At 49.2% G+C, this 14,538-nt stretch overlaps 1 protein-coding gene across 1 annotated transcript in view; it reads right to left on the reverse strand.

Annotated features, from left to right (window-relative positions):
* Positions 1-3,496: 3,496 nt before the first annotated feature.
* The window catches only part of MED17 (mediator complex subunit 17), a 96,525-nt gene continuing 85,483 nt past the window's right edge, over positions 3,497-14,538 (reverse strand). The window contains exons 11-12 of the mRNA XM_075334687.1: positions 8,612-8,771; positions 3,497-3,783 (exon numbers count right to left, since the gene is read on the reverse strand). Of these exons, the coding sequence (XP_075190802.1) occupies positions 3,578-3,783; positions 8,612-8,771 (366 nt within the window). The 3' untranslated portion in view covers positions 3,497-3,577. The remainder of the gene's footprint in view (positions 3,784-8,611; positions 8,772-14,538) is intronic.

The following is a 14,538-nucleotide window of genomic DNA, read 5'->3' on the forward strand; positions in this document are numbered from 1 at the left end:
CGCAGCTTCAAGCCATTTGGTTCTATGAACTAAGGCCGAGCTAGAGGACGATCAGAAGGAGGAACGGAAACCACCGAAACCTCAACTGATTCCTGCCCTGGTTTAGGTTTGTGGCAAGGAAGAACTCTCGTCGCTGAGAGCTTCCTAAATTTCATCTAGTTGGTTCCGAAGAGACTGGTCCCACCAAAGGGGAGCCCAGCAAGGAACCTCTATAGAGGCATCTGCCTTCCATTGCCGAAGCCACACCTGCGGATAGCGAGGAAAGTAGCCAAAACCACCGCTGTGCGGTGTCCAGCATGGCAGACTTGGCAGAGGATGGAAAGACTGAAGTCTGGAAATTCAGGCAACCGTCTTGGGCATAGAGTCCCTGTGAGGGAATGCATCTCCTCTGAGGAGCCATCAGCCACTGACATAACGGTCCGGGCTGAGCCACCTGAGGTGAATGAGCCCACCTCTTGACCACCATTGGTGGACGGGGGAAACCCAGTCCTCAGAATCACGCTTCATGGGAAGCGACTGTCAGAGCGGACCCTGGGCTGGTCACAGGGGCCTGAAAACTGGAGTGGTTAAGGAACACACGTTGTGTTCACCTAGATAAGGTAACTCCGGCGGATTGAGGTCCAGTACAAAATTAATGTACCGTGGGATCCTTATAGAGGTGCCGTCAGCCACTGATACAACTATCCGGGCTGAAAGTCTGGACACCGGAGTGGCCACGCTTGGCGAATGAGTACACTCCTTGACCACCTCTGATGGGAGGGGGAGACAGGCAGCAGAACCCCGCTGTGGGATCTGCAGGACAGGCTGCGGGCTTGGACGCAGCGGGCTGAAAACTGGAGTGGTTAAGGAACACACTCCTCGTCTTGTTAAAGGTATACTGATGCCTTTTTGCCAGCGGGGAATACTCCCCTGATACAGGCGGATGGAGGTCCAATACAAGTATAATGGACGCAATCTAATCATTCGCATCCCCGTCATCTACGGACGGATCAAAGTACGTAAAGCAGCGTCCGAGCCCCTGATAGAGACATCCTCCTCGTCCAGTGAGTCAGCTCGTATCGGAGCTGCGGGACGGGGAGGACAGGGGACCCTGCGTCTCCCTGTCAGGAGGACGGGGTCTGTGAGCTTTGCTGAGCAAGCAGAAAACGCCCTGAGAAGGGGGTTGCATGCTCAGCGGATGCCGGGACAGCCGACCCCTGGAAAAAGAGATTCCCCCAGGGGTCAGCCACCGAACCCGGAGCAGCTGGAGGGACCATGCATGAGCCTCCAAGCTGAGGGGCCACAGCGGTTATGAGCTCGGTACAGCCGTACGAGACTACCAGCAGTGGATAATAAAAAACAGCCTGCAGCCTCGCTCTGTGAGACCTGCTGCAGAGGTGGGGGGCTCTGTCTAGAATGTCTAGAAAACACAAGACAGGGGTTCAGCCTGGGGAGACTCCAGGCTGAGGCACCACCACCTAAGAACCATTACAGTATGGGTCTGTGCCGGTTCAGGCAATATGAGCCTACATGCAGAACATGTAGTGTACAGCCTTGGAGCTTTGCTCCTAGTGAGACATGCTGCTGAGGAGGAGGTTCTATAATAAAGAATTAACTCCTTCACAATGCCCTGATAGTATATAAAAGTGCACAACCAGAGGTTGTGACTTGTCAGGCCGCTATTGTGAGTGCCCCCCCAGGTTCCAAGCCTGGACCCCCAGCCAGATATTCACTCCCTCTGCACTGCAGAGCAGCCAGCGCCGATCAGCGTACTAAGAACGCTGAGAAAATGGCGCTAGAGTGAGGGGGGAGGGCGGGGGTTAACCCAGGAGCGGGAATCGGAGGGCTAAGAAATGTACAGGGGAGGGAATCATCTCCTCAACAAGGAGTGTCCTCCCCTGTGCAGAGCGGCGGTTGGGCGGCGCTGCAGCGTCCCCCTGCATGACTGACATGCAGGGGAACGAGACGAAACTAGGCCGCGGCTGAAGCCGGGGCCTAGAGTTAAACATGCGGCCGAAAATCAGGCATCATCGGCGCGGTACACAGAAAAAAACAGTGGAACCGGCCGGAAACACAGTAAAAGCAGCATTATCAAAGTCAAACACTGTCCCCCTAATAAAGTGCCCCACATTGCAGAAGGACCCTCTGAATAACGTCTCTATACTTAGCTTTGAGACGACGGGTCCAGTCCCTGGGTGGGGTGGGGGTCCAGTGCTCCGTCCAGCAGGGTCCTGTCAAAGGGCTGCGGATGGAGGCCGGTCTCCTGCAAAGCAGTGAGAACCGTGTTGGCTCCCACTTCAAGCCAGAGCCCCAGCATGGGATGGTGAAGGAGCACGGCATGAAGGGCTCTTGCCCTGAATCAACCTTAAGAGCACTGCCGCCAGGGGGGTGTGAAGGGACATGCCGGGGGTCCAGTGGACCCGCTTTTCTTCCAAATCTGTAGAAAAAATGAAAATCAAAAAAGGATGCATGTGTGTGTGTGATCCTCCTGACACAAAGCATGAAACTGGCTAGGACTGGCTAGCAGGGGGTGTATATACTGGGAGGGAGGAGCTACACGTTTTGAGTGTAGTAACTGTGTGTCCTCCGGAGGCAGTAGCTATACACCCCATGGTCTGGGTCTCCCATAGGAACGATAAAGAAAAGTTTTGTATAAAACATATGTAAATTTGTTACTGCTCTTTCCTGTTACCTCATTTCCCCTCAGAGCCAGTATTAAAAGGGGTTCTCACATGAGAACAAGTGAGCTATGAGTAAGGACGTGTAGTCCGAAACGCGTAAGCGTCTTCTACAAAACTGCACCTTGTATGGTTTTAGGACTTCCCTCTTTTTTGGAATTTTTTAAAGAATATGGAATAAAGTTGGTTTTAATTATACTTCAACCGGACGAGATGCTGGATTTTTGTCCTCCATAAATACATCCGACCAGCAGTGGCCACTGCGGAGAATCCGTGTGGCTGGCGGCAGCATACCCCAACCTCTACCTGCATGCAACCTCAGATCCTCACAAGATCTCCTTCTCTGCTCCTCTCTTATCTCCTCTTCCCACAATCGCGTACAAGATTTCTCCCGTGCCTCCCCCATACTCTGGAACGCTCTACCTCTGCACATCAGACTCTCCCCTACCGTGGAAAGCTTCAAGAGGAACCTCAAGACCCACCTCTTCCACCAAGCCTACAACCTACAATAGCCCTCAGTCCAGTAGACCACTGCGCAACCAGCTCTGTCCTCACCTATTGTACCATCACCCATTCCCTGTAGACTGTGAGCCCTCGCGGGCAGGGTCCTCTCTCCTCCTGTAGACTTTGAGCCCTTGCGAGCAGGGTCCTCTGTCCTCCTATACCAGTCTGTTTTGTACTGTTAATGATTGTTGTACGTATACCCTCTTTCACTTGTAAAGCGCCATGGAATAAATGGCGCTATAATAATAATAATAAAAAATAATAATAATAATAATAATAATAATCACTGCTGAAATCAGACGACCTCTTAGGAAACAACAACAAGGAAACAAAAAAACTTACAAAAAAAAATAATTCTTGTTTATTGAAGCAGTTCAGCTCATCCCCTGGTTGTGTCCTGGGAATATAGCGACAATCTAGCACGGCGTCAGTGCCGCCATTAATAATTCCATTTTATATACAAAGTTGCGCCCCTCCATTTTATTCCACTGAACTTCCTTGTAGGGTCCTCGCAGGTAGTTCCACTTGGTGTCCTGCAGCACGTCGCTCTTGGGGACCTCCTTACTCTGATATCGGGGGAATTGCACCATCACTTTGCTGCCGCTTTCCGGTCCGTTACGAACTGTGAAGGGAAAAAAAAAAAAATACAAAAAAAATCCATTGTTACACAAGTAAGAAGCTGCAGCGCGGAACCGGACCGCCGTACAGAAAATGCCCGGAATGTGCAGAAGGGTCAGCTCAGATCAGATCACTACAGAAGTGCCGATCATTACTGGTTTTCTGCGCGCTATTCAGATTATATTATAGGATTGTGCTGGGAATAAATGGCAGATTAGAAGATGCTGGTTTAAGGACTTTAGCTTTACACATGGCTTGCTAGTACAGAGGCCTTAGGAGCAATGAGGTATGAGCACTAAAAAAGAGCAATAGTTGTCGGTAAAAAAAAAAAAATAAAAATAAAAAAATTCAAATATTGGGGTCACCCACTCTGGGGATCTGTAAAAATCCAGGTTTTTTGGAATATGGAGGAGAAGAGGGGCATTTGAGAAAAAACATAAAACATCTGGGTGCAGGTCGCAGATATGAGAGGGATTGATCAACTGGGTGGAATATAATGGAGGGTGGGGGATGGGAGAGAAATTGCTAGGTGTGGAATTGATCAGGTAGGAGTGAGGGTTAAGAATTAGTTCAGGATCTGCAGGGGTGGGAAAAATCACTGGGTGCGAGATCTGCGGTCTACCAGAGGGGGGGAAATTATTGGTTGTGGGAAATAGATATGAGTGGGATCAGCAAAAATGGTGGGAGCGAGAGCGGGCCCAGTGGAAAGAGCGGCGGGCCCAGAGGAAAGAGCGGCGGGCCCAGAGGAAAGAGCGGCGGGCCCAGAGGAAAGAGCGGCGGGCCCAGCGGGTGGGAACAGCGGGCCCAGCGGGAGGGAACAGGCAAAAGAAAAAGAAAAAATCTGGGTTTTGGGATCTGCAGGAAAAGGGAATGGTATTGGAATCGCTTGGGATGGGATCTGCAGGTGGAAAGACTGCGGAGGAGAGCAAAAATTCCTAAAAGAAAAAAGAAAAATTGCAGAGTGCGATAGGAAGATATAATATTGCAGGATCTACAGGAGGTGTGGAGAAGAGAAATCGCTGAGTGCGGGATCTGCAGAGGAAGGACACGATCAGTTTATTGCATAGAAGATGTGGGAATATATAGTGAGTGTGTGTGTATAAATGTGCATGTAGCAGAGCTGTGTGTGTAATAATAAATAATGTGCATGTAGCAGAGCTGTGTGTGTAAGTAATGTCAATGTGCATGTAGCAGAGCTGTGTGTGTGTGTGTGTGTGTGTGTGTGTGTAAGTAATAAGTGTCAATGTAGTAATGCTAATGACCCATCCACTTCACACCACCAGGAACAAAAATAAATAAGTTAGGAAAAAAATAGGAAAAATATTTTTCCTATCTAAATCTAGGGTGTCATATAGCCCGAAAAATATGGTAGATACAGTGCCTACAAGTAGTATTCAACCCCCTGCAGATTTAGCAGGTTTACACATTCGGAATTAACTTGGCATTGTGACATTTGGACTGTAGATCAGCCTGGAAGTGTGAAATGCAGCAAAAAAGAATGTTATTTCTTTTTTTATTTTTTTTTTTAAATTGTGAAAAGTTTATTCAGAGGGTCATTTATTATTCAACCCCTCAAACCACCAGAATTCTGTTTGGTTCCCCTAAAGTATTAAGAAGTATTTCAGGCACAAAGAACAATGAGCTTCACATGTTTGGATTAATTATCTTTTTTTCCAGCCTTTTCTGACTAATTAAGACCCTCCCCAAACTTGTGAACAGCACTCATACATGGTCAACATGGGAAAGACAAAAGGAGCATTCCAAGGCCATCAGAGACAAGATCGTGGAGGGTCACAAGGCTGGCAAGGGGTACAAAACCCTTTCCAAGGAGTTGGGCCTACCTGTCTCCACTGTTGGGAGCATCATCCGGAAGTGGAAGGCTTATGGAACTACTGTTAGCCTTCCACGGCCTGGACAGCCTTTGAAAGTTTCCACCCGTGCCGAGGCCAGGCTTGTCCGAAGAGTCAAGGCTAACCCAAGGACAACAAGGAAGGAGCTCCGGGAAGATCTCATGGCAGTGGGGACATTGGTTTCAGTCAATACCATAAGTAACGTACTCCCCCGCAATGGTCTCCGTTCCAGACGAGCCCGTAAGGTACCTTTACTTTCAAAGCGTCATGTCAAGGCTCGTCTACAGTTTGCTCATGATCACTTGGAGGACTCTGAGACAGACTGGTTCAAGGTTCTCTGGTCTGATGAGACCAAGATCGAGATCTTTGGTGCCAACCACACACGTGACGTTTGGAGACTGGATGGCACTGCATACGACCCCAAGAATACCATCCCTACAGTCAAGCATGGTGGTGGCAGCACCATGCTGTGGGGCTGTTTCTCAGCCAAGGGGCCTGGCCATCTGGTCTGCATCCATGGGAAGATGGATAGCACGGCCTACCTGGAGATTTTGGCCAAGAACCTCCACTCCTCCATCAAGGATCTTAAGATGGGTCATCATTTCATCTTCCAACAAGACAACGACCCAAAGCACACAGCCAAGAAAACCAAGGCCTGGTTCAAGAGGGAAAAAATCAAGGTCTTGCAGTGGCCTAGTCAGTCTAATGACCTTAACCCAATTGAAAACTTGTGGAAGGAGCTCAAGATTAAAGTCCACATGAGACACCCAAAGAACCTAGATAACTTGGAGAAGATCTGCATGGAGGAGTGGGCCAAGATAACTCCAGAGACCTGTGCCGGCCTGATCAGGTCTTATAAAAGACGATTATTAGCTGTAATTGCAAACAAGGGTTATTCCACAAAATATTAAACCTAGGGGTTGAATAATAATTGACCCACACTTTTATGTTGAAAATTTAATAAAATTTAACTGAGCAACATAACTTGTTGGTTTGTAAGATTTATGCATCTGTTAATAAATCCTGCTCTTGTTTGAAGTTTGCAGGCTCTAACTTATTTGCATCTTATCAAACCTGCTAAATCTGCAGGGGGTTGAATACTACTTGTAGGCACTGTATGAGATAGGTAAATTCGACCAACACTCAGATACATAACCTAGATGGCAGGGAATGAGCGCTCGATGCAGGATAGATATATGTGATACATAAGACATGCATTATATCAGCATCAGATAAATAACATAGATAACTCTTACAGAATCACAACAGAAAATTATTCCCATTAATGGTCAGATGTGAGTTCTCCTGATGACGCGCGGCTCTGTGCAGGTCCCACACAGGCTATGTACCGCTGATGGAGACGCGCACAGATTCACTGCTGTGATCTGTACAGAACAGGACGGTACTGCACGATGCAGGACTTGGCGGTACATAACAGCAGCCTCCGTGCTGAAGAAACAAGCCGCCAACAACCAAGTACAACAAGAAAAAAAAACAAAAAAACAGCCGAGGCCAAGACTAAAGCGGTTTTGTCTGGAATCTGCAACGAAAAAAGTAAGGCTGGAAGAGCGAACCTCGGTTCATACAGGATATGTTGTACTTGGTGCTGATAGAGGCCAAACAACGACTAGTGAGAAGATACAGAGCCACAATCACACTCATTTTTTAATGGTTTTCAGGGCAAAGGTCGCTGATAACTGGGGTGGGAACAGAGGAGGCGGCTCTGGGGCCAAAAATAATAATAGGAATATAGCCATGTTGAAAACTTAAATTTTGCTTCTTTTTAAATAACCAGGATTTTCTAAGATTTTTTTACATAAAAAAAATGGTTAAAAGCGATATAAACAAGACTCTCACATGCATAGAAAATAGAAAATAAAATAAAAGATACGGCTTTCCGAAAGCTGCAAGGAAAAATAGGATTTCCTGTGTACTAAAGCTAAAGCTGCTGCATTATTTCAGAAAAGCCCACCAACAATTACTTGGCATCAATACAGAATAAGACATATCTATTGAACGGTTTTCAGTTACCTCCTGTATTACACTCCACAGCTGCACTCACTATTCTGCTGGTGCAGTCACTGTGTACATACATTACATTACTGATCCTGTGCTGATCCTAAGTTACCTCCTGTATTATACTCCAGAGCTGCACTCACTATTCTGCTGGTGCAGTCACTGTGTACATACATTACATTACTTATCCTGTCCTGATCCTGAGTTACCTCCTGTATTATACTCCAGAGCTGCACTCACTATTCTGCTGGTGCAGTCACTGTGTACATACATTACATTACTGATCCTGAGTTACCTCCTGTATTATACTCCAGAGCTGCACTCACTATTCTGCTGGTGTAGTCACTGTGTACATACATTACATTACTGATCCTATACTGATCCTAAGTTACCTCCTGTATTATACTCCAGAGCTGCACTCACTATTCTGCTGGTGCAGTCACTGTGTACATACATTACATTACTTATCCTGTCCTGATCCTGAGTTACACCCTGTATTATACTCCAGAGCTGCACTCACTATTCTGCTGGTGCAGTCACTGTGTACATACATTACTTATCCTGTCCTGATCCTGAGTTACCTCCTGTATTATACTCCAGAGCTGCACTCACTATTCTGCTGGTGCAGTCACTGTGTACATACATTACATTACTGATCCTGAGTTACCTCCTGTATTATACTCCAGAGCTGCACTCACTATTCTGCTGGTGTAGTCACTGTGTACATACATTACATTACTGATCCTATACTGATCCTAAGTTACCTCCTGTATTATACTCCAGAGCTGCACTCACTATTCTGCTGATGGGAGTCCCTCTGTACATACATTACTTATCCTACATTATAGCTCCCTTCTTACTTTTTCTATTGTAAGGTAAAGAAAATCCACAAATCAAACCTTTTGTGTAATGAGCTTTTAAAGTCCGTGAATGGGCCTGACAAATACGAACCAAATGTCCACATACCTGAGACAGTATAATCCCCATTGGGAGACGTCACGGTGATGGAGGATGCGTTGCCGATGCTCTCTACTGGACCCAGACCCACATGGTTGCTGAAGCTGAGGACATGCCAACCCATTACTTTGGCCAACTGCTGGACAGCGAGGACCTGGTGCTGAGACATCTGAGAAAGCAAAGGAGGCAATGGAACAATTATAGGCATCTGTTCTGCTTTTAAAAGGGGTATTCCTCACATCAGACAAATATGGCATAATCGACAGGACTCCCATTGTAGAGGTGCAAATAAGCCACATCTCAGAAATGTATGATAGATCTGTGGAGATAGGAGATTTCATATATACATACACATACATACTATATATATATATATATAAATAATAATAATAATAAGTACACACAGAACGTACATATACATTATACATGTATACAGTATATGCACACACATATACATAATGTGTGTGCATATACTGTATACATGTACAATGTATATGTACGTTCTGTGTGTATACGTGTGGAATGATATATATATATATATATATATATATATATATATATATATATATATCATTCCACATGTATACATTTTTATATATATAAATAATATAATAACATGTACACAGAACGTACATATACATACAGAATAAGGCAATTAGATGGAGATAGAGAGATCTATATATCTCTCTCTCTCTATGTGTATATATATATATATCTCTATCTCTAATTGCCTTATTCTGTCTGTCTGTCTTGCTCCAAAATTGTGTCACCGTGACAGTGTCGCTAGCGTGACAACTGTCGTTAGCGTGACAACTGTTTGATTGGCCGCTGGGCTCGGCCTGGCCCCGCACCCCGCATGGATTAGCCGCTCCGCACGCATCGCCCGCTCCAGCGTACACCGGCTTCCGGTACACATGTGCAGGGAGACGGCATACGCTGACGCCTCGCCCCCGCCACACGTTGGCACACTCGGCCCCGCCCCCGGCGGACATAACCTTGTGATGCTGGGATCGTGATGGAGCCGGTGTACGCTGGTAACCATGATACACATTGTGTAACTATAGGAAGCGCGTCCCTTAGTTACCCGATGTGTATTATGGTTACCAGCGAACACCGGCTCCCGGTACACATGTGCAGGGAGCCGGCATACGCTGCGGTCAATAATGAAGTGTCATGCAGCGGTGAAAGAGTTAAAGACACTGCAAGACACTTCATTATAGGCAGCAGGCACCCCCAGAAGAGAGAAGACAGAAGAGAGAAGACCCCGCAGTCATACTCACCAGACGCCGACCAGGAGCAGGTGAGCGCATCAAGGTCCTGCAGCGGCGGAACACACACACACACACACACATAAGAACAGACACACACACACACATCAGATCGCATCCACACACTCACAACATCCAGTGATATCGCTTGCTTCTCGGCGGCGATACTGTGCGTGCAGTGACCTTCCAGGACCTGCCGGAGGATCACATGGCCAGAAGCATGTGGTATCTCCGGATGTTGTGAGTGTGTGAGCGCGTATGTGCGATATCGTCAGTGTGTGTGCGCGTGTATGCGATCGGATGTGTGCGTGTATGCGATCGGATGTGTGCGTGTATGCGATCGGATGTGTGCGTGTCGGCAGAAGGCAGAGGAGCACGGCGTGCAGCACAGCTGCTGGGACCGCCCACCGGAGGGCACAGGGAGAAGTGGGGTGTGAGTGTATGCGATCACATGTGTGCATGTATACTGTCTGATGTGTGACTGTGGAGCACGATCGGGGGTGCGCAGCATGGGGGATGGAGCACGATGGAAGGGTGCGCAGCATGGGGGATGGAGAACGATGGGAGGGTGCGCAGCATGGGGGATGGAGCACGATGGGGGGTGCGCAACATAGGGGATGGAGCACGATGGGGAGTGCGCAGCATGGGGGATGGAGCACGATGGGGAGTGCGCAGCATGGGGGATGGAGCACGATAGGGGTGCACACCTCCCCCCAAAACACACACACAGCGCCACACGCGCACCGCACAACACACCACACACACACTGGGAACCACAAACACCGCCCTACACAGACACCCACACACAGACAACGCCGCACACACACACACAACACCCAACACACAAACACCGCGGCATACAAATATATGCACATACCGCGCAACACACACACACTGCACAAAACATACCTCCCCCAAAACACTCACGCACTCCACACCCACACAAACCGCGCAACACACACAGCACCACACAAGGACAACACTGCAGAAGCACAGCGCTCCACAAACAAAGCAACACACACAACGCAACACACACACAACACCGCTCTCACACACCCTCACACCCAGACAACACCCAGAACATTTACAGCGCCTACACAAAGACTGGCAACTACATACATACATACATACATACATACATACATATATATATATATATATATATATATATATATATATATATATATATATATATTACATATACATATACACACACACAGATACATGATATTGCTATGTTTGCAAAGGTTCGATTAAAGTATAAAATTAATTGACTGAGGAACCATTCTTCACTAGGATATGCCAAAAGACCATTTCGCTGTACAGCAGATAATTGCCAGCAACAGATGACACACATTGTGGTAGTTACCCCCCTATATGCCGCTGCTGTCAGTAACGACTATGAGCTGGAAAGGTCAGCCCTCTCATACCTCCCTCATGTAATCACAGTCCAGTAACTTACATGCAGACACTCCCTGTATATTTGATGCAGCTTACGTTTCCCTGCCTCCTGCTTGTGATTGGTTTCTCCCTGTCAGCTGTTACATGCATAAAACATCTCTTATGAGATTCTGCACATAGCTCTGACAGGAAATGTACAATATAAACTGCAGCCAACCATTGTACAGACTCATCTCCTATATCATGGCTCACTCACAAATGAAATCTGCAACTACATTAGAGAGCAAACAGCTGAAGGAGGAGAGCACAGATTTGTTGGGAGCCAGGGCAGTGCTGTAGCCTCTGCATAGTCATACATGTCCACCTGAAGAACATCTCTAGAATCTGCCCCTTTCTGACCATGGAACAACAAAAATCCTCACTCTGGCCCTGATACATTCCCACCTTGATTATTGCAATTCTCTATTAATTGGCCTCTCCCTCACTAGACTTTCTCCACTCCAGTCCATTCTTAAAAGGGAACCTGTCACCAGATTTGGGGCCTATAAGCTGCGGCCACCACCAGTGGGCTCTTATATACATCATTCTAACATGCTGTATATAAGAGCCCAGGCCGGTAAATGTTAAAGCTGGGAGTTGTAAAGCGGGGTGATATTGTGTCGCCCGGGGACCAGGGGTACTCAGATCCGGGCCACAGAGTCACTTCTGCGGGTATCACGGTGGCGTGACCCGGTCTGTGATTCCAGGCTCCACAGTAAAAGGGGGTATTTGGGTGTTGGGATATTGTCCGTGACGCCACCCACGGTTGTGGTGATGTGTAGCACCACCGCTGCTCAATACGGGGATCCCAGGGATGGTGAAGCGGAGCAGCTAGGTGTTGTGTTGCCCCTCCGTGGGTAGGGGTTGGTGATCCCGGGGCCCGGTGATGGGGTAAGCAGGGAGCAGGGCTCAGTGCTGCAGTGCGGTGCCCGAGGGCACAGGTGTACTCACAAGAAAGTCACACGGAGTCACTGGTAAACTAGGAATTGCCGGTGTCCGCAGCCTTCGGTACGGGGGTGTTAGTGTCCCACACACAATGCAGCAGCCCTTGTTGTTCCTTCCCTGCAGCCAAGTGCCTTTCTCTCCTCTCTCTTCCTCTTTCTCCTCAGCCGGGAACGGGGAATCCACTCCCCTGTAGTGATCCGGGTACCCAGGTACCGAGGGGCCACCGCCCTGCTCCGGCTACCTGTTCTGGCCGCTTCCTCACTACGGCCTGTCCCGGCCCTTTTGGAGCACGCTTCACTCCCAGCCTGGGAGCTACAACTTCAGACTTCTGTCCTGTCTGCCCTCCACACACTCTCTGCTCCAGCCCCTCCCCTCTCCTCTGCTTTTCACTTACACTGGGGCTGTGGCTTGTCTGGCTGCACCGGTGTGAGATCAGATTACCAAGGAGGATTAACTCTTTCTGTGACAACCTGGCTGTGCCAGGGCGTTACACACCCCCTTGGTAAAACACGGCCCGTCCTCGGGCCGTCTAGGCACCGACATTTATTAAAACTGGAAAAAGGATAAAACATTTTAAACATTTTCAATCTTCCCACAGCGGGATTCACATTGCTTCAACGTTGCAACAACAAATAACACTTTTAATAATGTCAACGTAACGGGTCCTTTAGTCACCCACCCAAACAACCTAGCCTTGGTGCTGCCCCTAGGAAGTGGGCAGCACCCCTTGACCCCAGTCCAGAAACGGTTCCAGATTGGTCAACGGGACCGGTACTTCGCTGCCGTTGCGGCCGGGCGGACTGCCGGAGCCGTCGTCATCTCCGGCGCGGCCGGGCGGACTGCCGGGGCCGGTGGCAGGGCGGTGACAAAGGTGAGGCCTGGGGACCCCAGGTCTGGGTCCTACCCAACAGACGCTGCGGGCTCCGCTACCGGTAACAGGGGTAACGGGTCGGTGCATTGCTGCGGCGGCCTCCCCAGGAACCAAATGCTAGCAGAGTCCTGGCGTCCCTGCCTTTACAGTCCCGGTCACATGAACTGCAGTTCCTTCCTACTGCTCCCCCTTGGTACTCGGGAGCAGTCCTTCTAGCAACTTTTAAAGTTTCTCTTTCGCTTCCGGTCCTCCGGAGCTTCACTTCCGCCCGCGTTCTCAGGGGGCGGAGCCTCTTTTTCGCGCCCGCCGCTCGGAGAAGAAGGCGCCAAGCTGTTGTTTTTGGCGCCTAAAATGGCGGCTAAAATGGCGGACTTCGGGATTTTTCCTCAGCGGGACGCCGCTGACGGACGGGGCAAGGCGCACTTCCTCCAGGTAACTGGATGGGTTCGATCCTGTTCGTGACGCCAAATGTGTCGCCCGGGGACCAGGGGTACTCAGATCCGGGCCACAGAGTCACTTCTGCGGGTATCACGGTGGCGTGACCCGGTCTGTGATCCCAGGCTCCACAGTAAAAGGGGGTATTTGAGTGTTGGGATATTGTCCGTGACGTCACCCACGGTTGTGGTGATGTGTAGCACCACCGCTGCTCAATACGGGGATCCCAGGGATGGTGAAGCGCAGCAGCTAGGTGTTGTGTTGCCCCTCCGTGGGTAGGGGTTGGTGATCCCGGGGCCCGGTGATGGGGTAAGCAGGGAGCAGGGCTCAGTGCTGCAGTGCGGTGCCCGAGGGCACGGGTGTACTCACAAGAAAGTCACACGGAGTCACTGGTAAACTAGGAATTGCCGGTGTCCGCAGCCTTCGGTACGGGGGTGTTAGTGTCCCACACACGGTGCAGCAGCCCTTGTTGTTCCTTCCCTGCAGCCAAGTGCCTTTCTCTCCTCTCTCTTCCTCTTTCTCCTCAGCCGGGAACGGGGAATCCACTCCCCTGTAGTGATCCAGGTACCCAGGTACCGAGGGGCCACCGCCCTGCTCCGGCTACCTGTTCTGGCCCCTTCCTCACTATGGCCTGTCCCGGCCCTTTTGGAGCACGCTTCACTCCCAGCCTGGGAGCTACAACTTCAGACTTCTGTCCTGTCTGCCCTCCACACACTCTCTGCTCCAGCCCCTCCCCTCTCCTCTGCTTTTCTCTTACACTGGGGCTGTGGCTTGTCTGGCTGCACCGGTGTGAGATCAGATTACCAAGGAGGATTAACTCTTTCTGTGACAACCTGGCTGTGCCAGGGCGTCACAATATGTCCTTCCGTAACCGCAACTATGTAATGCGGTTGCCCCATGATTTCTCTTTCTGCCAGTGAGCAGAAATAACCAAGAGTTGCCAAGAAGGATTTGATAAGTGATATCATCTTGTACTT

This window comes from Anomaloglossus baeobatrachus, chromosome 2 (assembly GCF_048569485.1).
Source record: "Anomaloglossus baeobatrachus isolate aAnoBae1 chromosome 2, aAnoBae1.hap1, whole genome shotgun sequence".
Lineage (NCBI taxonomy): Eukaryota > Metazoa > Chordata > Amphibia > Anura > Aromobatidae > Anomaloglossus > Anomaloglossus baeobatrachus.